Source organism: Puntigrus tetrazona, chromosome 18 (genome assembly GCF_018831695.1).
Source record: "Puntigrus tetrazona isolate hp1 chromosome 18, ASM1883169v1, whole genome shotgun sequence".
Lineage (NCBI taxonomy): Eukaryota > Metazoa > Chordata > Actinopteri > Cypriniformes > Cyprinidae > Puntigrus > Puntigrus tetrazona.
The window spans coordinates 11,570,225-11,594,696 of NC_056716.1; the positions used below are offsets into that span (position 1 = coordinate 11,570,225).

Below are 24,472 nucleotides of genomic sequence, written 5' to 3' on the forward strand. Positions count from 1 at the left end.
GTGGTCAAACAGAGTAGAGCTCTGAACAGAACCACCCTATGTACATATCCACAGGCTTTCAAGCCATGATACCTGAGTCACATGCTCCCACTTTGGAGGGGTCTGCTGAGAGAGAACTGGATCTCAGAAGGGAGTGAGATCAGAGGCACTCCCTCTGCCTGCAGTCTTCAAAGCGTGGCCTTGTAACTAGCTTGAACCAGGGAGTTCTGCTTCTCAAAACAAAGAGAAAGGGAAAAAAGGCCAACAGGGAATGCTTTGGGCACAACACACAAATGTGAAAGGAATACAGACTAGTGGTTTTCTTTCTCCCCCATTTTTTATATATATAAAAATACATTTCTGAATCTCCAGGGAGCTGTGGATACTCTGTGCAAACCAACCGGTTTCCCTGGCAAGAGTTGTGAGAGGTCTCTTAGCAGGGAGGCTGTGACACATCCGTGGCCGGGCTGAAAGACTAGGCCCCTCTCCAAACGGCCAAATTGACCATCTCTGGGAAACTCATGCCCGGCTTCCTCAATCAAAGACAGCAAACAAAGAGATCTGAGCTAAATGTTCCCTTACCGTTGGATGGCCAGAGAGGCTGTTTGCATTTCATGAACCGAGACTTCGACCAATGCACTCCACACAGGGAATCATTGCCTTTAATCATTTTGAAATTGCACAGCAGTAGCTGCCAGCAGAAATCAGCTCTTGCAGCTTTTAAGTGCACTTTAGATTGCTCTGTTCTTGAATGACCAGCTAGATTTGTGGAAGTCTAAAGGTTCAGAGTGAATCCTGATCAGTTTAGTATTATCATTTCTACCTGGTCTCATGGTAAAAACGTACCTGGAGGCACCTGGGGACGTGAAATACTTATCAATAATTACACGGCACTGCAGTTTCCAAAAGAAATGAACGCTAGAGGAAATTAATAAAGCATAATTTTCACATAATTATTTGACTTCAAAACAATTTCAAAATGCTGAGAGATTCGAGATTCGGTACTTTTGAATGTTAGCATTACATATACTGTTTAATTCTTATGGGTTTTCATCAGTGAAAAATTTTCTTCTCTGAAAGTCTTGTTTGACTCACGAATACAATGTGAACGTAAAGCAGGTTGCAAACAGTGTTTTGAACATGTCAGGCTCACGAGATTGTCCCCTGCCAAAAAGAGTGAAAGATCCTTGGGTGTCCAACGGGGTGATGAATGGTGGCCATTTGTTATGTGGAGGCCTGGGAAAAGCTCTGCATCCCGATGTCCGCTGCCAAGAGCTTTCCTTTGTCTCTGCGACAGGCCTTCAGAATGGCCAACAATGATCGGAGCAAGGTTATAGCCAGGCGACCGACAAGGACGACAGAAAACAACCCAAAGAACAGTGTGTTCATGTGGGCTGGCAGCTCATATAGAGACAAAGAAAAGACCGGATGACTTTACGATCTCGTTCACATTGCTCTTTTTTTTCAGAAAAAGAACAGAAAATGCAAGGCGGATACCATTCTTTATGTAGGCGAGAGAACACGGGCAAACAGCTCTTCAATATTACACTCTGGGAAGCGAAAAACAGGCTTCCTAACCACAGCTACAGTACAGTATAATGCATTTGCTGCTCATAAGAATGTTACATCACACGTACACTAAATGTTCGTTTTTCTACAGAAAACACCATGGGCAGTGAATAGTGAAGTACACAATCCCGTTGGGTACACCAATAAGGCTATTATGGCCATCGCTCCTGGGGAAACTGTAAGCAAAACTAACAATGTGTTTTCCAGCAAGCAATTGCGCCTCTAGCTCCACGCTGCATGCTTCCGTGGCTTGTGATGATATTTTGGAGGGAAGCCAAGGGATTACTAGGGAACGAAATGCGCTTTTTGGTCTTGTTGTGTGAAGCAAAGCATTAAGGGCACTTTTCCATCTGATGAAGAAAACTTTAGGGCTAGAATTTAAGGAAAGCATCAAAGTATCACGGGAATAACTTTAATTGCATTTACTTTTAATTAGTAGCATCGGAAGGAGGCAGTTTTAGGGCAAACATTTGGGTAAGCCTTGTAGAAATAATATCAATATGAAATAGAGAGAGAAAAAAAAAATCTGCAAATTCTGAAACGTTAAAGAATTATAATCAACCTGAATAACTGTAGCAGAAAAATAAAGTAAAATAAAATATGAGATATAGAAATTTTGTGGATTTGTTTTTTTTGCGCCTGACCTTACTGAATATGTATTTGTAGGAGTTTCTCTATCAGACGCAAAATCAAAATTAATCACGCAGCGATTTACTAATGTTTGCACTCAACAAATTACTGGTATTTGCGCCATTATTTAAAGCTCTCAAAATAGGCATGTTAAAAGCATCCTGTAATTTGCACTGCTCTTGGCAGATTGAGTTGGTTGTTAAGGAAATTATCTAGTTGTTCACATGAATGTGACAAAAACACAACAAAAGTAGTAAAACAAAACAAAAAAGAAAGAAAGAAAACAAGCATACTCGATGATACTAAAATCTAAATTTCAGCATCCAAAATTTGTAAAAGTACTCACAGGCAAACTGTAGGAAGGCGTCTCGACTCAGGACAGTGCCGATGCTGTTTTCAGCTCTACACTGGTATCTCCCGTAATCAATGGCCTCGCTTGCATTGTGTATTATTAAGTTCCCATCAATCAAACTGTAGCGGAAATCTGCTTCTGCATCCACAGCGGTTCCATTGATTAGCCAACTGTAAAAGCAATGAATCAATAAATCAGAAAATTTGGAGAAGAATGAAAAGAAAAATCAAATAAATCAGCTGCCATTGTTCGATTCTGATGTAATCAAATAAAGTTCGAATTTGAATATGTAGGATACATATAACTTTAAAAATTATATCGTAAGCATTGGTCATTAGTTTAATTTGAAAGAATAAAATTAATTTCAGACTGTCTTAGTTTTTGTTTTCCCCCGGTTTTGTCTCAGATGTGCATTTTTAAGGTTTGATAGAACATAATCATTACATTATAACCGCTGAGGAGCTTGTTAACGTGCAACCTGATGTGTCATTACTTCTTATAAAGGAATATCAGTCTAAATTATGACCCAGAAATCAAAACCACATCGATGTCTGAGAGCTCAGTAGCGCAGAGTGGATCATTCAACCTTGCCAACACCCATATTTATTTATGCTTATAGATGTTCAGTGAACCCTTTAAGCAGGAACAGATACAATGATGAATTGCTTGTTTCCTAAAGGGTAGAACTTCTGCGAGACTGTATTGCATACGCTGAATCACAGCATATCACAATTTGTACAATTCACAATTTAAAAAAAATCACAGGATAGTACAATTTAGTGAGTAACATGACGATTCTAGAACATTATTCTGATTAGGAATCCACAGAGAGAAGTCCAACATCTGCGTCATTAGCATTAGACTAACTGAAATGCCACTCAGGCAGGATAATAAGGATTCAAAGTAAAGCTCCAGAGAAATTAAATGTCATTTATTATCCATTTAATGAAATCTTATCCATGTTAATGAAATGAGTAAACCATACCTGTAGGTCGGAACAGGGTTTCCTCTGGCTTCACAATTCATTATCACTTTCTTATCATCTGAATCCAGGGAGAAGATTGCATCATCTGGCTCTTGAATGAACACTGGACCGAACTCCTCACTCTCTGGGGTCAGATGGGGAAAAAAAGAGAAAAAAACAGGGTTTACAAAGCTGAAACTTATTATTTTATAGCCTTAAAATCTAGGGGGCATATGCTTCGTTTGAGATTATTTAAGTTTTTTAACTTTTTTTGATAATAGGTGATGCGATCTGGGAAAACTTGTCAGATGTCAACAGACGTTTTCAGTAAACTCAAAAAATAGGCTGAATTTCACTTGCTTAGTGCCGAAAAATAGCAATATATTGTAGCAAGGCAGGGAAGACTGTGTTTCTCTTATGAACATGCTGCAGAGGCGCTTTCTCTTAACATCACAAAAACAGTTAACATATAATAAAGGTGCAATCTAAACAAACCAGTAATGAAAAAAACTCCAGAGACTCATGATAAACAATGAAAAACTGTCCATTTCAGGGCAACATTAGTCTTTGTAGCACTACAGCTCTCCTAAAAAAGGTACAATTTTACCATGTCTTGGGTTTTGCTAGACGGCATTGCATATTCTGCATTGTGGTAGCTTTGAATGCGTATATAATTGCTCAGGAGTTGATTTGACATTGCATGTAATACAAGGACAAGATATGTTTGTAGTCTAGGTTAGTAACTGAAGGTTGTGGGTTCAAACACTGCAAAGGGTGATGCATGAGCTATCACTGCTGTACCCTTTGAGAAAGACACTTACGCTGCCTTCAAGTCCTCCTGGGAAGTTCCAACTTATGAGTTTAGAAATCTTATTAACTCAATATAAAATTGCAGCCGTATAATCATAACAACTTGCCGGACAACTTCATATTTCTTTCTCTTTTTTCTGAGGGCTTTTTAGAGCTCGTACAACAACACGAAGAAGGGGAAAAGTGAGTAATTAAGGGTGTAAATAATGCTTTAATCTGTGTATTTTATTATTGTTGGGCTGCAAAAAATGATGGGAAAGTAGTCTTTTCACATAAGCCTACTGCCTCATAAAGTGTTATAAGAGTTATATATTTGTAACAAACAGAAATGCACACAAACTAAACTGCCATCAACGATGACAATTACAGCAACTGACCAATTTTCTTGCAGCACAATTTTTAATTGAAATACCCCTAACTCTGAAAATTTGGGCTCAAAGAAAATCCTAGCCTCCCACTGGAAATAATGCCACAATGTCATTATGTACTACTTACCCATAGAGGGAAATGAATCTGGATGTGTGGTCCAAATATAGGCTATGTCAGACACAAAATGGTGTTTTTACAATTCAAAGCAGTTTAAACTCATTCTACCAGTCCAGCTGGATCTACATGGCAGACGGTCCACATTAGGAATCCTGTTAACTGTCTCATATATTCAGCCCCCAGGGTGAACTCGATAACATATCTCAGTAGAATAACTGAGAGTCCTTCCAATTAGAAACACTCAGGAGATCTGCTCCTTCGGTGCTCAGTGAGTTTATGCTGAACAATGGGACCAATCCTAAATCCTGGCTTGTTTCTCAAAAAAATTCTAAATTTGGGGGCACGTAATGGTAATACTGATATATATATATATATCACACACACACACACACACACATTTATGAGACATGTACCATATTAATACTAATACGATTTTTGCTATTTTTCTGGACATGGTTTTCCAAGATGCCACATTATCACACAATAAAAAGTGTTGACCCCCTTCCCAATTTTTTTTTTTTTTTGCATGTTTGTCACATTTTAATGAATCAGATCATTAGACAAATTTAAATAAAAATACAAAGACAAGAACACAAATAAACACAACATGCAGTTTTTAAATGAAGGATTTTATTATGAATGGAAAACAGAATTCAAGCCCACATGGCACCGTGTGAAAAGGACTTGCCCCAAAACCTAATAACTGGTTGGGCCACTCTTACCAGCAATAACTGCAATCAAGAGTTTATGATAACTTGCAATGAGTCTGTTACAGCCCTGTGGAGGAATTTTGGAACATTGGAGCGTTTGAGCATGAACCACCTTTTTAAGGTCATGCCACAGCATCTCAATAGGATTCATGTCAAGACTTTGACTTGGCCACTCCAAAGGGTTCATTTTGTTTTTCTTCAGCCATTCAGAGGTGGACTTGCTGGTGTTTTGGATCATTGTCTCACTGCAGAGCCCAAGTTCACTTCAGCTTGAGGTCATGAACAGATGGCCGAATATGGTCCTTCAGGATTTTTTGGTAGACAGCAGAATTCATGGTTCAATTTATCATAGCAAGTCTTCCAGGTCCTGAAGCAGCAAAACAGCCCCAGACCATCACACTACCACCACCATATTTTACTTTTGCTATAATGTTCTTTTTCTGAAATGCTGTGTTACTTTTACGCCAGATATAATGGGACACACACCTTCCAAAAAGTTCAACTTTTGTCTCGTCAGTCCACAGATTTTTTTCCCCAAAAGTCTTGGGGATCATCAAGATGTTTTCTGGCAACACGGAACCTTTATGTTTTTTTGCTCCGCAGCGTTTTTTTTCCTTGGAAATCTTCCATGCAGGTCGTTTTTGCCCAGTCTCTTTCTTATGGTGGAGAACGCTGACCTTAAGTGAGGCAGGCAAGGCCTGCAGCTCTTCGGATGTTGTTGTGGGGTCTTTTGTAACCTCTTGGATAAGTCATTGCTACGCTCTTGTAATTTTGATCGGCCGGCCACTCCTGGGAAGGTTCACCACTGTTCTACGTTTTCGCCATTTGTGGATAATGGATCTCACTGTGGTTCACTGGAGTTTTAGAAATGGCTTTATAACTTTTTCCAGACTGATAGATTTCAAGTACTTTCTTACTCATGTGTTCCTGAATTTCTTTGAATCTCAGCATGTGTAGCTTTCGAGGATCTTTTGGTGTACTTCACTCTGTCAGCCAGGTCCTATTTAAGTGATTTCTTGGAACATTAAAGTGTGACAAACATACAAAAAAATAAAAAAATCAGGAAGGGGGCCAACACTTTTTCACACCACTGTACCACTGTACTGTCACAGGTCTTAAAAAAACACACACCGAGATTTTAATTTGCAAAGAAATGGGATAACCTTTCACAGATGGATAATATATGTTAACCCGATATTACAGGTTCAGCTATAGCTATTCATACAAACGTATAACTAGTTACTCAAGTTGCTCTTGAGTATTCATGGACAAGCTTTCCAATCACTCCAATCTAAGGGAATCTATACATATAGCCGCCAATAGAAACAATCACTAATAAGTCATCTATGCATACATGGTCTTGGCACTCACTAATACAGTGTGACTAATTATTGTAGCAGCCTAGCTGTAATGGATCTATCTGCATAGCTTTATTCATACATGATCAAAAACAGGTATGATTAGAAAAAGATATGACACAGGCAAGACAGATGTAATCAGGCTCTGGCTAACAATATCCAATGTAAAAGGTAATATAATAGAAGGGCAACCTCTGGTGTCAAGTGGATGTTCACGAACCGGATTCATGACACTAGCAGTAGCCTGGTTCAGTTCAAGCGACACCATAGCACAAAACGCATGTGAAAATCTTTCTCCTCACTATTAGTTATAACACAAAATAAATATGAATGAACATCAGATGGTATGTTAAAAGACACAGCACAACTTACCAAAATGTGTCATTACGCCTCATGGGATCACTAAATCACAGTTTTAACCATAAAGTTTGTCAGTGAAACAGCTTGTAAACAATATAATATGAAAAAAATTAACCCTACAGAGAGGAGTATTTCACAAAAAAAATCCACTATATTACAAGTACCACCTTTTCTGTATATGTACAATAATACCATATGCTTTGTACATGTAATATGCTAATACCATTTTTGTATGCACAATGCTAATGTGCTTATGCTATTTTTTTTTTTTTTACTATGGTTTTCACATACCATGGCTGTATCACAATACAGGGCATGTGTACATATTGTACCTTCACCATATTTTGTAAAACCATGTTTTTGGACATGACGGCCTTTTGTTATTGTTTTAAGTAACATTATGATCCGCTATGGTACTTGCATAATAATATCATTAAGCATCTTGGTTTGTATCAAAACATTAATGGTTATGCTATAAGTGTATACGAAGGTATCATCACATTACTTTTTTGCTGTTCATGAAACCATCAGGGCTACATAAACGGCTCTGTGCCCTCTGTTCGACATCCGCTATGCGGTGGCTAAATTTGGCAAATTTTTTGTGCAGGAACAGAATTAAACAACAGAGGGAAAGAAGAGATGAAGGACCTGTGGGCGCAGGGTTCACACATAACCTAGTCATTTGCAGTGGCTTGGGAGTCAGCTATCTAAGCTCTGGCTCTATTATTTATGCTCTGTGCTGCATGCATAATAAATCCCAGTGTGTACAGGCTGCAACATCGTCACTGTCTCAAGCTACTCTCTGCCTAGGTGTCAGCACACCAGCCTCAAATCTACGCTTTCAAAAATCTGGTGTCCGGGGTCTCCTCTACAACCTGCATCACTAACAGGACAAAAAGCACATTTTTTATACATCACAGTCTGCGATGTCTCCCTCCCAAAAAAAGCCACTTTTTGACAAGAAGTGACGTATCAGATCCAAAAGGAAAGCACTGAATTCAGTATTACCAACATACAACTGAAGTAAAGAAAGTGACATGCGATGATAGAATTTGCAAATAAAAACAGTACACTAGGAATATAGGTGTTGAGTGTGTTCAACATGACATTGCACTCAAGGCCACATTTAAAACCTAAAAGCTTTAACAGTCCTTCTTTTGGGTGCTATGTATCACCTGCCTGAAGGGGTGGTTCAAAGATAGTCAAAGACCTCTTAAGAACATTCCTCTCACACAGAGCAGACAAACCCAGCTGTACAGAACCTGTAATAGCCCTAAATTTACTCTACAGTTGGGGCCTACTTTTAACATTTAATCCATAAAACCAACAAATAATAGCAAAGGTCAACAGTTTCAATAAAGGATCTATAAAACATTATCAACATAGATGTGTCTACATCAAAGGAATAAAGCTTCCTTAATAAGTGTAACCGTTTTGATACAATTGGGTTTGTGTTTTCCACCCAACTAAGCTTACCACCAATTAATGTACCCAAAGAACTGACCTTCTCAACTTACTTTAGTTTTAATTATAAAATTCTATCCTCATGTCTTTAGTTTGGAGACATTAAGTTGTAGATGAGAACACAATGATGTGTCAGCTAAGTTACATACATATCTCAAAACATACAGTACACAATAGTGCACTATTAAAACTGTATTAAAAAATAACCATGCTTAATTCGAAAAAGTAACACCCAGCACGTGACTCAAAACTTCCTTGCACCTACCTTCAACACTGTGAGAGAAGCGACCCTCATTCAGTTCATTCAGCTAAGTGCAAAATTGAATTTGATTAATTTGGTAGAGAGCAGAATTTTCAGTGCATCTGTACTGACAACAGAGGAGAATCTTTTTGTAAAGCAGCCCTCGATTCACTCTAACACTCTGTCCTCCGGCTGCCTATCGGCTGATTGTGGGCCTTTGAGATTAAAGAGCTCTCCCCCGCACAAACACTCCCACTCTGCCCATATGCTCCCTGGCTTGCTTCCGTCTCCTCAACACCTCTACTCACCAATCATCCTCTGTCTCTGTGAATTATTTACAGATCTGTGTAGCTTGGGCAAGCTTTGTGTAATTGGGGATCATTCTTGGAGAGAAGAAAGAATATTTCAAAATAAGTAAATAAAGTCATTGAGATGATAGAATAACTGAATTACTGGTAGTTCATATACACATAGTGACACATGATGTGGTTAAATACACCTATATACATGCATATAACTTGTCCATATATATAACTTGCACTTTCTCTGACACTAGACACAAGTCATCACCCAGCACAATGAATGCAGTTTCTCTGTGTGCATGCTACCCCTCAGGCACGATGCTTTCTTACTGCTGCACAGTTTCTGATTACATTCAAAAGTGTGTTATTATAATGGCAAACCGCAGTGTAAAGAGCATCTCATAACTACTTCAGCAGTTTTTCATGGTTTAACGATCACATAAAATTTGAAAGAAGACACTCGGCGATACAATTATGAGATTAGATCACTAACATTCTGTAACAAAATTACATGCCTTTTGCATGTACTATAAGACAGGGCTCCGCCCACATGCAGTGATGTCAAAGGATGAAAAGAAATCTTTCCTTCGGATCACAGAAAGCAATTGACCTGGTACAATCTACCTTGTCAGGCTGCAGCGGCTCTGTCAGCATGCGAGTATATGCGATTCAACATTCATGCCTGATGCGCGGATTCCTGCTGTTGTGAATTCTTGTCAATACATTCACGTCTCATCTGTGTGTCTGTGTATGTGTAAGTGAACTCCATTTCTTAGAAGCCAGTCTTACGTATGTCAGTGGTATTGTATAATTATTATATATAGCATTTACAGATACTGCAGTATTAACAATATCCGCATTGCAAAATAATGCCATTGTAATACACGGATATCTGCAATGATACAGAAATTCGTTTAAAGTCCAATGTGCTTCAAAGAATATCATGGTGCTGTCTAAAAACATGTTTGTTACTATCACAATCCACAATCTAACAGACATATAGGCCTTTAACCTAGTTTTGGTGGCTGAGACAGCATGATATTTCACACTATTTAGAATGATCAAGCGGCTGAAAAAAGAGGCCTTTTTCTCCTCAGGAAGAGAGAAATCGCAATCTGTGCAGTCTTCTGTCTGCAGACTGGGTCTCAGTGAAAAACAAATCGCTCTTTGCAATTATACATTAATACAGCAGAGCTGGAGGACAGGTCTTCCCTCTCCTCAAAAGCTTTGGAAAAAGTGTGAAGTAATTTGTTGCTGGGCAAACGTATCAAACACTTTTCAGCATTTCACCCCTCAAAGTTAACATTTGTCTAATTTCAGAATTACACGATGGCGATTAAATGGCAGTTTTTTGTTTTTTTTGTCTTAACAAACAGGCACGGAAGACTTCGTACTGTTGTGTCTGCGAAGGTACAAGCCTGTAGGATTCAGGAAACTATTCCAGTCTAACTTTCTCATTCCTTCTCTTCACGGTATGTTGGCCGTGTGACACAGAGATGACCAACCATCTAAAGCATCCTTCTTTCAAATTAAACAAAAGCCTCAAATAACAAGGGCCATTTCTTCAAGCGAGAAAAACCTCACCCGGGGCGTCAGATTTCCTGCCTAGTGAATGCCTTTGAGAGTTTAATCAACCGTTCGTTCCCTCACTATTAAACAGGGAGTGCTCATGGCAGTACACAATTTCGCAGATAGGCTGTGACATGTTTGAGTGCACATCATGGAGCCTTTGTATATGTCTAAAAGTTGAAAAGCAATTATAGTAGAGTGCGCCGGTTCACTCTTTTCTATTGTTTAGCTCGGTTTGAGCAGGTACAGTCTGTTGAGGTATCATCTTAAACAAGGTCTCTCCACTGGCCCACGCTATATTTATAATGAGTGTACTGTGGTGTGGTATCTGAGAACTGGAAGAAAACCAGATCTTGACAGTTTTGTGTGGGGACAGTGACAGGAGTTGTGCAAAAGAGCGCTCTACGGTGAAGACCATTCTCTTCACACTAGGATAAATAGCAATGTCTGGCTGATGAGCAATGATGTACCAAAGTGCCTAACAGTTAAAGTCAGACGAAGTGACTTTTATATATTATCTATTATATATAGAGCTAGTTTCCTTTGGTTTCTTTTGGTTAAACTTGCCATTGTTTCAATGGAGACCAATGGCTCTAAAAAAATTGCAAAGTTACTAACAAAAATGTGGTGCAATTCATATACTATGGTGCTTTTTCAAACAAAACCTCAGTATGGTTTGATGTCTAACCGAACATCAAACAGTAGGCTCTTTGTGTTCTGCTATAATTGAGACTATAGACTCAATAAAAAAAATGGATAATGTGTCTCCAGTTCATTCCACCTTAGAAAAGTGGATCTCAGTAAGTCAAAATCTCAATATCATCTTGTGAAAAAGATGTTATTTGGAGCACAAGTTTGCACAGTACTGATGCATTTGGAGTCAGAAGCTGTGTCCCAATTCAGAGACTGCATTGTTCAGAGGACAGATCCTTCATAGGACACAGCCCCCCGAACTTCTAAGGCTGCTCTGAGTCTAGCCTTGGCAGGATTTCCTGATTCCATCACCAGGATGTTCTCGATCACAGCACCTCACGTAGTGAGAAGAGAGCTGCCACCGACATTATTTGTTAATGAAAATGAAAACTGGAGACTGAATTGTTATTTTTACTTTTAATGACACTTTAAATGTATTCAAATGGTTTTGACCTAATATAACGTAATATAAACTTATTTGTTGTTTTGCAAATTAAACAAACTAACAAAATAAATACATTCCTTGTATTCACATACAAATGCGAAGTAGCAACACTACAAAACATGGTGTTTCATAATATGATACACTGTTTTACATTAAACTGCCCAACAGTAACCTATATAAAGTATTTTAAATGTAACAATCTTGAACATATTGAGAAGTAAAATTGATATTGTTAACACTCGAGCATTCTGCTGTACAATGAAAAACGAAGTATAGCAAAAAATATGGGTGATGTATTCTCGTTTTTGGCATGTTTGTGGCAGCCGAGTTTCAGGTATAGAAGCAGGTATAGAATCATGCAACATCAGGTGAATGACGTTTGCTACGATTGTCAGAGGCAGCCTGATCAAGAGTCATAAATGTCAAACATTTCATCGGGCTGTTTCTGAGTTTGCCGACACTCCATCTCAATTGGGAGCAGTAAAATAATCATAATTAAATAATCAGTTAAATAATCATAATGACAGCAATTTTGGGGGAAAAAAATTGCTTGCAACAAGCCGAGATTCGGACCGCACCACCCGATAGTTGGGTGATAGTTGGGGATAGCAGCCAGCTTTTGCTATTTTCAAAGATATATGACACCTATAACATTATTACATAAAGGAGTATTTTTCACACTATGTAATTGGCTGTAAATATAAAATCTCTTTTAATGCTATACTGTTATACATTCAGTATTCTATATTTTCACAGCATGAGCTTCTAACCATTAAAAGCAATTGGTTTCATAAGACTCAATAGCTGCTCCAGTCAGTTTGATTTGTGGGTTATTTACTTGAGAATTGCCTTGATTTGGTAAAAGTACTTTACTAACTTCAACCAATTCAATAAGGTAGTCATGTGCTCACTCTCTAACAACCGCAACCAATTCATTCAACGAGAGAGCTGTTAACTCAAGAACCACTTGACTGATTCAACGAGTGAGTTATTGATTAAAAAGGCTTTAAAGTGATTCAAAAGCTCAAGCTAAATAACTGTTTTTCCAAATTCAGTTTCACTCAAAAACTGCTTTTACTATTCTTTATGTAAGTTTATGAGACAATAGTTTTTTTGTGTCGGTGAATGAGTTGTCAACTCATTTCTTCAGGCAGATTTACAAAGTCATTCAACCCGACTTGCAAACCCACTTAATCATGATTATTCACAACTTATCATTATCACAAGCCGTTTAAGCAACAGAAGAATTATTTTCAGCTGCCTGCAGTCATAGATGTAGCACAGATTTCTAATAGCTATCTAACAGCACAAAACTACTATCTACTTACTACACAAGAAAAAAAAAGGCATATACAGTGCTCTACAGTAGGCTGTTATTTATTATGCACTCCATATGCGAGAAAGAACTGTGTGCTAGATGTAGGAAGGGAATAATTACTGCTGCCCACACACTTTTATGACTTTTATATGCTGCTGTAATATTCATCTCTAAAACTTTTGTGAGGCCTCTTTTGTATCATCTGTGAGATCACACTAAGCTGTTTATTAGCAACTGCAAATTTACGCAGTGAACAAAAATTGAGAGTTTTAAACAATGCCAGCTGAGAATCACTGTAGTGTATGTGAAGAGGATGTTGCATCTAACTGTCTGCGATGCTGCGCAGCTTGTCGGAGGCAGCTTGTAGTCTCAGTATGGGGGACATTGAGTGTTTTATGATTTAGCAGCTTGATAATGTCACAGAAATCAGTCATCTCAGAGGCGCTCTGTGATCCGTCAGCCTCACCGGGAGAACAGCAGCCCTGTGTACCCCATGAGCTCTTCTGCATTACAATTCCACAACAACCTGAAGAGCGTGGGTTACACAGAGAGGACATCTAACTGACAATTATTCAGTCCTCGCGGTGTGGCGAAGGGAAGCGTTGCACACCTCATTTACGTGATGGCTCTTTTCAGCTCCCTGTTGTCTCCTGGATGACCCCTAAACCGATGGAGTGTGGTGATCCAGAGAAGTTGGCGGTACTGACTACATCATCTCAATGAGACAGTTCCTGTGACCCCGCTCTCACCCAATCAGACTTATTCATCTGTTCCCACTGAACCACGAACGCACCGTTAAAAACTTCCTGATAACCAAGTGCTACATAGTCTTGATAATCTCTTCAGCTGACTTTGGTGAATCTACTGGTCGAAAGTAATACAAAATAAAAATAATAAAATTCATGCAAGAATGTGTTTATTTATTTTGATGTTACTCAGCTCAAATGTGATCTCCACAAGCTAAGCCAAAGTGATCTTCCAGCTTCAACATGCTATTGGTGACCAGAGTCTTTCGCCTACCCACATTTCCATTCATTTTTGATGTTTTCTATACAACCATTCACGGATATTGCTGCGCTGTATTTTAAATGCATCATTTTCTCTCCCAATCTATTTCCCATTTTAGATTTACCCACTTCCAAACAACATAAAAACACAGACATGGTTGTTTTATGTATCTGTCTCTTCCTCTCTAATGGGGAAAGAAAAAGAGGCAAAAAGGACTTGCCTGAACTCCGGCTTTGTGAGAAATAGCTATTGATCATCTTTAAAAAAAATACAAACGGTGTAAAAATAGCCAAGCAACCACCTTAACCTGGCTTTACCCAAACCATTTGGTTAAAGGATCCTGTGTTAAAAACACGATCCACACCATGAACAAATGTCCTTCAAATAATATAAAAGTCTATAGCTGCAGAATAATTACAACAAATAGACTGATACACAACAAACCAACAGGAACCAGGACAGAACTTATTTTATTTGTAAACGTCTCTTTTATAATGCAGCTTTTTCATTCTCTTGTGAAATATATATTTCACTCAGTGACAAAAGCATCCATCAGTTGTCAGGCTGATGGAAGGCTGGGAATTTGGGAAGTGCTGTGATGTTTCAATGATCTCTGTTCAATTTCCGTTTGGCTGGGGTCCACGTCAACTGAATAGAGACATGATTCATTGGCTAGGTCGCTTTCAGTGTTACACAAGACTCAAAGTCACAAGACACATAGTCCTTATTTGTTAGGCCCCCCAAAAGGCCCTACATATCGGTTAGTGCTGGTCTAGCTTGTGAACCATCATAACCCAACTGGAAAAGCTATTGGACCAAAGTAGTCTTGACCTTGCAAAAGTCCAAAAGTTCAAAACAAATTTAATTCAGTTCACTAAAAATGATGTTTGCAACAAGATATGGAAGATGACTATTGGAACAAACAAAGCTAAGCAAACAGAGCTAGTCAAGTTAAGAACTGCCTCATGATTGAACCATCACATTTGAGCAATGTGAGGTGAAACTTCTAAAGATAGTTTGAAGTAAAACTCCTTCGCTCCAATATGATGAGAACAGATACCTGTGAGTTTGTAAGTGCTCAGCATGCGTTTGTGAATTGGCAAGGGATTGTGTGATTCAGGCTCATTCCCACCTTCGCTCCTGTAGTCCTCCTGTGAGCTGAGGGCAGAGTATCTGTGTCTTGAGAACGGAGGCCAGTCCTGGCTAGACGATCCCGCTCCATGGTTGTTCCTTAACCTCATCCTGGAGTTGAGCAAGGAGGACGAGGAACTGTCTGCCTTCATCCGCAGAACTGCAGCGTATGACACAGGTCTCCCGGCAACGGCTCTAGCAAAATCTGAAAATAAGACAGAGAGGGCTGTTATATCTGTCGATTCAGACTCGCAGGGCCAGGTAAAATATAGTTATGAAATATAGTATGTTTCGCTATTGCTCATTTTTAGGGTTAAGGATTTCAACACACCCTTACCTATGGTACATATAAAACTTCACTGATTCCAGCAATGCTTTAAATAAATAACTTTCACTGTCCAAGTAAATCACATCTAATATAAAGCCGAAGCTCATGATATATATGCTCACACTATACGGTCTCATCATCAAGCTGCAACTTGACTGCTCAAGTTATATCTGTGAAATAAACATGGAAACGCCGAACTGTGGAGCCTCCATCGCTCCCATCTATACCACATATCTTGTTACCAAATTTCTGCTTTTGCCTAGGAAAAAAGATAGCAATTGTTTAGCCCCTTGACAAAGTTTAGAGCAATCTGTCTGTTGCTCTGCTTCAACTGTGTGATACCCTCATGAGTTATTGTCATAATTATCTCTCATTACAACAACGCAACAAATAAGATGCAAAAGAAGATGAAATTCGGCCCAGCTGAAAATAAAAATGTAGAAATCAGCTGAAAATCAGATAAAAAACGCATAGTGCCTTAACTCATCCCACACATGTGCTACATACGTGAAACATTTCCTCAAACCACGCAGTGTGCTGAGAAGTGTGTGAAAGCAGTTAGGCTTGCAATTTTTATTTGATGGACAAGACATAGATATAAAAATCCTACAGGCACTGAAGGAGGGAATATTTAAGCGTTGGCTCATCATCACATCTGGCATTGCTCTAGAAACTTCTTGGGAAATAATTTCTTCTAGAAATGTAAATATCCAATTACTGCAGTAACAAATGCCATTTTAGGATACTGACAATGTTTTATTGCTTTTCCAGTTAATCAATTTAATGCATCCTTGCTGAATATGTTTTTGGAGACAAATTATTTTAAAAGTATTTGTTACAGTGTAATTAAGTATTGAGTAAAATTAATTAACTACATGTACTTACTATATGGTTAATGTTAGGATTCTGGTTTGGCTTAGGGTTACTTACATATAATTATGCATTTTAATTACAAAGTAGTAAGTACATGTAACGTGTAACAGGGACACCTTAAATGTTAGCATTTTTCAAAAAATAATAAATCAAAGGACCCCAAATTCTGTAGTTTATTATATGTCTATATTTATATATAAAGCAATTACCAATTTTATCAATTTATTTATTTACTGGAACAACTGATCTGCCAGGATTAATCTCCTTAATTTAAACCATGAGCAAGTCTCTTTCTTTCTTTCTTTCTTTCTTTAAAATCTGAAACACAAATGCGCAACTGAGAAACAAAGGAAAAGAAAGGATTACTGTTTGACACCTGGTTCTTATGTTATTGCTGTTTTTTCTCATCACGGAAAATTAGAGTTGCAAAGAGAGAAATATGTGTCATGAACATTGCCATGTTCTATTGAAAATGCCACTAACACAGAGTGAAATGAATTTAGATGTCTAATGCTTAGTGTTTATACAAAAAAAAACAAAAAAAACTTGGGGCTAATTATATCTCTATTACATCACGTCAATCAATGCTGCAGATTTACAATTGCTACAAATGATTCTAAATAGCCCATTTGTGTTACAAACGGTGCCAAAAGAGAAAGGACTTATTGAATATCTTAATTAAAGAGTCATTATACACCTGCTGAAATCTCCTCATTCTGCTGTTTGCCAATTAGAACTTTAGCAAAGTGACTAAGCTCCAACGCACCAAGCCATCTGACTAAACTCACAGATGCGATGCTCAGTAATGAGGACAACCCCACAAATGACAACTTAAATGCTTCATTCTTCGCATGGCATGGAATCGTTTATAGACCATCTCGCCAGAGAGGGAAAGTAACCTCTAGAAATTAAAGCCGCCCCAAATCATGGATCTGTGTTTGTGCGGAGAGCATTGAGGAAAAAAAGTGGGCTGACATTTATGAGGTCCTAATTAAAGACTGGCTTTTAATACTTGCAGAATATGACCTTTGCTGTCCTGAACCTTTAGAACATAGCTTCAAAACTGGAGACTGAGAACTTCACTTAGGACTCTTTTTCTCACATAGGAAAAACAAAACAAAAAAAACATTCTCAAATGTGCGTGCATCCCTATTCAGGCAGAAAAAATCCCACAAAAGAAATGTTACTCTCGGCTTTCAGATGCTTAAAGAATAGAGGAAACTGATCCAAAATGGCAGACAGGTGTCTAGACAGCTGCCTACACAGAAATCAACAGAAAAGTGTCCATATAGAAATAAATATAGGCAGTTACCGAATTTGATTGATAGAAAGATGAATAGATGGCTGGCTGGCTGAATGCTTGATGGACAGGCAAGTGGTGAGAATTGTGTGAAAGAGATGAGCAGGAGAGAGAGGAGTAAAGAAATCCAGACAGACATATCCAGCGCTTTACAAGAGGATATTATGGGCATGTTACTATGTTGGGAGCTTTAAATCATAGTATATGAAATTTACTTGATTAAAAATTAATGGGATACCTTTAAAAACTTCAACAGAAGCATGTAGGAGTGTGTCACGACATTCCATTTTACTAATTCTGAGGTGATTTGTTGTGAACTTTTTAAGACCTACTTGATTTCGTGGAATTAAGCTTTGAAGTCGAAGACATTTTTAATTATAGAGGGACTTTGCTTTTTCAGGTTCTGAGCAAAACAAACCATCTTGGGATGATTAAAAAGGCAAGAAAATGGCTTAGGGATTTGAACAGCAGAAAACTAGTCGCTCCTGTCATGAGAGGGTGGAAGAATCTGAACTTCTAAAAAAGGAGAAGACTAGTTGCCCTGCTTTTAGAATTTTAATTGCATCTCAATTTTTCAAATCTATGGAATTTTTATAAACATTGTGTTAGACAAGCAGAGCAAATTACCTGTCAAATTACCTTTTCAGAACTCAGTGGTTCTCTGAGAAAATGAATCATATCCAAATGCGAATGTCTGTGATGGCTGATATTGTATTACCTCAACACTTCTGCTTGTGTGTTTTGATCTACCTGAGCTATATAATTTGCGCACTAATCTTCCACATACTCTATCGTTCAGTATTACAGAGGCTCTGAATGGTGATTCTAAATTAAATAAGCTGGGAGGGAAACGTATGTTTTAAAACTTTAGCATTCCCGCGAGAAACAAAAATGCATTTCTGTGAAAGAACTTGAAAGACATATACATCGTATATGATGTATGCAACCACATCTTATGACCTGTAAAAAACTCAAACTCCAACTACACAGAAAGTCATGTCCAAATTGTTATTTGAAAACACACATTGGGTAATAGCGTCTTCTAGAAAACTTGTCCTGTCCGAAATAGGGGTGAAGATGGAGATGCTTGATCCTGTTCCCAAATAAACCTAATCTAGACTTTCAGAAACATTAGATCAGAAGTTTTCAAACCAGGCAGGCAAGTTGTTTTGGAGAGAGGTTGGAACCAGACTCTGCAGAAAAGTAGTTCACTCAGAACTGAATGGGCAACCTAGTTCCAAAAAAAATCATTGGTTGTTTTGAAGGGATTGGCGACTACTGGAAAAACTGTCCTACAGAATTGAAATCTCTCCTTAACTAAACACATATGCCGGTAATTTCCAAGTATTTCCAAAACGTTGGTTAGATTTTTCAGGTGTGTTTGATTTGAAGTCTAGATGGTGGTTGAGGGTGCAGTTTAACATGTTGGACCACATGTAGATTCACTTCCTTTTCAAACTCATCAAACTGTTCAGTGACCCCCTCATGCCCTATGGATGAGGTCTTTGTTCACTCCCGTCAGGACAGAAATGCATCATCATTGGATAAGGATGATTACTCAGAACAGCTTTGCATTGATTTGCAGTGACCCTGAGGCAAGTGGACCCACTGGACTCCCAGATATTAACTTTTTTATCAAGCGTCTGTTATATGATTCCTTTAAAAATCAAACAGATGAACAGCGGTTTTAGAACATATTTGCATTAAAGAAAAGATCATTTTAAACACACAGAGTAGGAGATCGGGAGACAGATATACATCTTAATCGCTCAATGACTTGGAAAAAGGTTAAGAACTCAAAATAGACAGTTCACCCAAATGATGACCAACTGGAACCTTTTTCGTCATTGAAAACTGCCCTTTACACCTCCACAGAAAATAAAATGGCACAACAAACTGAGCTGAAAGGTCTCACTGAAGCAGATAAGCCAGCTGATGGAAGCAACAAATATCATCACTGACTTTAGATACACTATTCTTTTCGATTATTTCAAAGCCACTATCATTTATTTAAGATTTGACAGATCAGTTTGCACCTCGATTTAATAACTCTTTTTACTAAATAATGTTGTGTCAGTTGTCATAAAACCTTCTGGTTATTGTTGCTATACAGTTATTACTTACTGTCACAAGAATGATATCAATTATTCATTCATAAAAAATAGCCTACAGAATTTGGCTATATTTAACAAGCACGTCTCACTACTATATATTTATTACCATGCCTTTTATTGTCATATCGGCTGTTTGTTATTCTTGTATCTACTGTATGTATCTTATCCAAAACAATACTTGAACTTAACAACTACCTAACTATTAATGAACAGCAAATTAGGTGTTTATTGAGGCAAAAGTTGTAGTTAATTGTTTGTGTGATCCAGAATTAAAGCCAGTCCAATAAGCTGTTATGAACGGGATAATTAAAGTCACATCTGTTCATTATGACACATTCGTATTATGACATGTACTGGCAAAATGAGTTAGAATGAATACAATTTTATTTGAGTTAAAGTTTTAAGAGCAAAATCACCAACCGACATTGCATGTTCTTCTACAGTTCTTAATAATAATTACTATATTATTAATCACAATATAGCTATTTTTATTTAATCTTTGTTATTAAAAGCAAGACCAAAGACACAAATAAACGGTAGTCTAATTCTAATCTTTTAATGTTTGATTGAGACAGATTAAGACCTACTGTAATGTGTGGATCAAATATAATGTTAAACATTAGATTACCATTAACTAAAAATGCATGCAACACACAACGGATTTTGCGCTTTGCAGAACTCACTTAGCCTGATTGTTTTGTTTTCATCAGCATGAGCTTAAAAATCATATTTGAACTAATGTCATTTAAATTATAAATACATAAATATTTACAAAGCAACAAAAAAGATTCTCCTCTCAGAAAAAAAAGATGTTTTTATATGTTTATTACTATCGCTAGAAGAGCTTAATTAACTCATTTTGTGAAAACCTAAAGCGACACTTGTCTGTAGTTCAAAATTAGACGGCGCACAAAGAAAGAACATCACAAGCAAAAACACTGGCATTTTAAAAAGAAGCCATAGTGTCTGAAAACGGAATATTCCTGTGAAGACATAATACAAATTTCAACAGCCATTATTTTAGTCTTCAATGTCAAATGAACTTTAAAAGTCTTCCACTTGTCGCTTCTGATCAATGCAATAATGCACGTATGCTGAATAAAGCATAAATTTCTTTCAGCATGGACTAGCCTACATCTGGATATTGTGTCAAATCCAATGCAAGGGCCCCTGAAAATCTGCAAAATATGCTGATATTTCAAGCACAAAATGCTGTTTGGAACACTTCTTATTTACTGGTCATGGGGTATGATTAATTGTGTTTTTTAAAACATTATTTTTAATGTACTTAATTACCCAAACTAACACTTTAAACGGACAGCTCTAAATTTGACATCTAAAACACAGTGTTTTTAATGCAATACTACCAAAAGCTGCGGAAAGACGCTGGCTCAAAAAGCTGAAATGCAAAAAGCTGCAAGGATGAAAACCAGTCAAGTTGTAATTGACATAACCGTGTTGACACAGACAGACGTTCATTGGCACAGACATCAAAGAGACGTACATCAAGTGTTCACCTGAGGAATAGACGCCCTGGATTGAAAATGGTGTGACATTCCATGAAGATATTTCAAGCAAACTTAGTCATAAGATCATGACACATAGCCAATTTCCTTGTCAAACAGGGCCGGATGTGTTGCATATATACAGGACACTCCATGAACCCGAACTAGTTTTGAAACTAAAAGACAAAAACAATTATTTACCTGCGTTTAACCTTAAATAGTTGATAATTAAATTATGAATTGGGCTGAATTAATTATTAAAGTACGTTTATACTTTATTTATTATTATGTAATAAAGCAAACGTAAGAATAACTTCTATATTGTTAGTGGCTTTGCTTAGGTTTATCCCTGAAATAAAAATACAGTGTTCATGAAACTAGGCATTTGAATATTGTCTTGCTAAGACATATTATCAGGCGATACAGAGTGACAACTAATATTTACATGCATTTTATTTAAGAAGTCTTCTATACTGTTAAAAAGTTCTCAATGATTTACATTAAAAGCTAACAGAATTTCATCTTCCTTTTTGGCCATATCAGCAACTGTACTGTATTTGCATATGTTAGCTCAATTGGGCCTTTCTCCTTTTTGAATAATAACTATAGATTTTCATATTTCATACTATGTGATCCACAAAAAGCCTGTTGCTTTAGATATGACACTCAATATAAAACACATATGCAAAACCTTGGGGTTAGAAGTCAATTAATAAACAGTTTTTCAGTATAAGCAAATACAGCGCTGCCCTTACAAACTGTAAAACATATGGCCTTTTGAAGGGTGAATGTGGGAAATGGAATGGCTGCCACTTGCTCAGACACTTGCACCTATTTTTCAACAACTACTGGTAAATTACATTTCACTTCCAAGGTGCCAGGGGTACATGACAGTCCCGATGATTGTTGACAGCTCTTCTGGATGGGTGAAAGCTGTTCCTGCTAAGAGTACAACAGTCAGTCAGTCAGCCAAAACTCTTCTCCAAGAGTCTGACTGACAGTCAACTCAGACCCCACAATGCATTATCAGTGTTTACTTTATAAACAATCTGACATGATTTGGGGCCACAAATTGACGTTGCATAAACACCTTTTCACCTAGGAAAAAAAAAGCTTTTAGTTGAAACATTTTTTCCATTTAATGCATTCATGGCATTCTCTCTATACCTTAAATCGAAAGCCTATACTGGTAAGGAACTGGTTAGTTTCACTAACTTTTAAATTCAAACTCAAAGTGCACCGGCTAAGACAAATGCTGAAAGGAGAAGATTAAAAAAATATAGATCTTTGACATAAATTTGGAAAAAATGCATAATTATTTATATAATATGCATAATTTGCATCATTTGAACACATTTTGATTGAGGAATATAAAGATTCTTTCATTTAAATGCAGCTTTTATCGTTTCAGCTTTATTTCTGAATGATTTTAATTTGATTAACTAGCTAGAAGTGGATTTTTCCCTTTGTTTGAATTCCCATTGATTGCTCTTTGCAATTCTGATAAGGAGCTTAATTTCAGTATTTAGTCTAGTCTCGCTGGATTCGTTTGTTTGCTTATTTAAGTACAAGTATATGCTTTTACAGATCTGTAAATTCTTATTTCCTCTCTCGCTTACTTTTGTTACTTTTGATCATTTTCCTATAGATAAAGTACTCGCAGCTGCATTAAAGATTAAATGGCCCTAGGGGTTTAAAGACAGATGCTGTGCCTCCACAGTTAAAATAAATTATATTTTGTGTATGGATATGAATGTGAATGATTCAAGTTTGAGGCTTTGGTACATAGATATGGGAACATGTCATTTAAAAACATTTCTGACACTGTCTTATTATCTTTTGTAATAAGCGAATGATGTATTATAGAAAGCACCCAAAGAACTTAAAACTCTTGTCCAAACAAGATTTGTAGAACTGAGAAACTTTTTTTTTTTTTTTTTTTCTTATTGATGTAATGTATGCAATCCTGGACCACAAAACCAGTATGATGTCGCTGGGGTATATTTGTAGCAACAGCCAAAACTACATTGTATGGGTCAAAATTATATTTTTCATGCCAAAAATCAAAGATGCCAAAGATCATGTTCCATTTAGTTATTTTGTACAATTCATGCGGTAAATGTATTAAAATGTCATTTATGATTAATATGCATTGCTAGAACTTGATTTGGACAACTTTTATCACATTTTTCCCCCTCATATTCCAGATTTTCAAATAATTTTAACCCAACCGAATATTGTGCTCTCTTTACAAACCATACATCAGTGGCAAAGCTATTTTCCATATTTGCTAAGTGATAATTAAAGACGCCTACAAGTAAAGTGTGCATTTTTTTTGTGTAAAATATAATTAAAAGTAATGACTGCCAAACAAAGAACCTAGAGACAGCTTACTTACAGTTAAGTACTGCACTTAAGAGAAAAAATAACACACCTCCTTTCAATATATTTTTATTTTTATATTTTTCTGGCCCTGTTCTACTCAGATCATTGATTTTCCAGCCTTCCTATTCAGAGACATTTGATTCACATTTACAGACGCTCTTACACACAAACTATCTTTTCAATCAGCAGTGAGTGACCAGACATAAATCAATGGCATCTACGAAACAAAGATATCACAGCGAAAAATACCACCACACGAGGAAAATATTAAAGCGGAAGCATCAGTTGGAGTTCACAATGACGAGTTTCTTCAGGTCTAAGTACCTTCTGAGAAAAACAACGCTCAAACATCTAAAAGCCACAATATACTTCAAAAGAAATCGAAGAACGAATTGTAATTACATAATTTAAATCAAAATCAGGCTAAAACAAAGTTCATTTTGAGCTTGTTTCGGCAGTTTGAATTGTCTCACCAAAGTGAACATTTCAGGAAGTTTGTTTTAGCTTTTAAACACCTTTGAGCTACTATTGGTCCGAGGCGGTTACGCAATTGGTGCGTGTGTTCTGAACGCCACCTT

General features: G+C 37.2%; 1 protein-coding gene across 3 annotated transcripts in view; it reads right to left on the minus strand.

Moving 5' to 3' along the window:
* The window catches only part of cntn5 (contactin 5), a 335,900-nt gene that overhangs the window by 92,167 nt on the left and 219,261 nt on the right, over positions 1–24,472 (minus strand). Inside the window, exons 2-4 of one of the 3 annotated variants that reach the window (XM_043216576.1) lie at positions 15,391–15,594; positions 3,516–3,639; positions 2,525–2,700 (exon numbers count right to left, since the gene is read on the minus strand). The exons of the other annotated variants lie outside the window; for them this stretch is intronic. Of the exons in view, the coding sequence (XP_043072511.1) occupies positions 2,525–2,700; positions 3,516–3,639; positions 15,391–15,594 (504 nt within the window). The remainder of the gene's footprint in view (positions 1–2,524; positions 2,701–3,515; positions 3,640–15,390; positions 15,595–24,472) is intronic. 3 annotated transcript variants of the gene reach the window in all.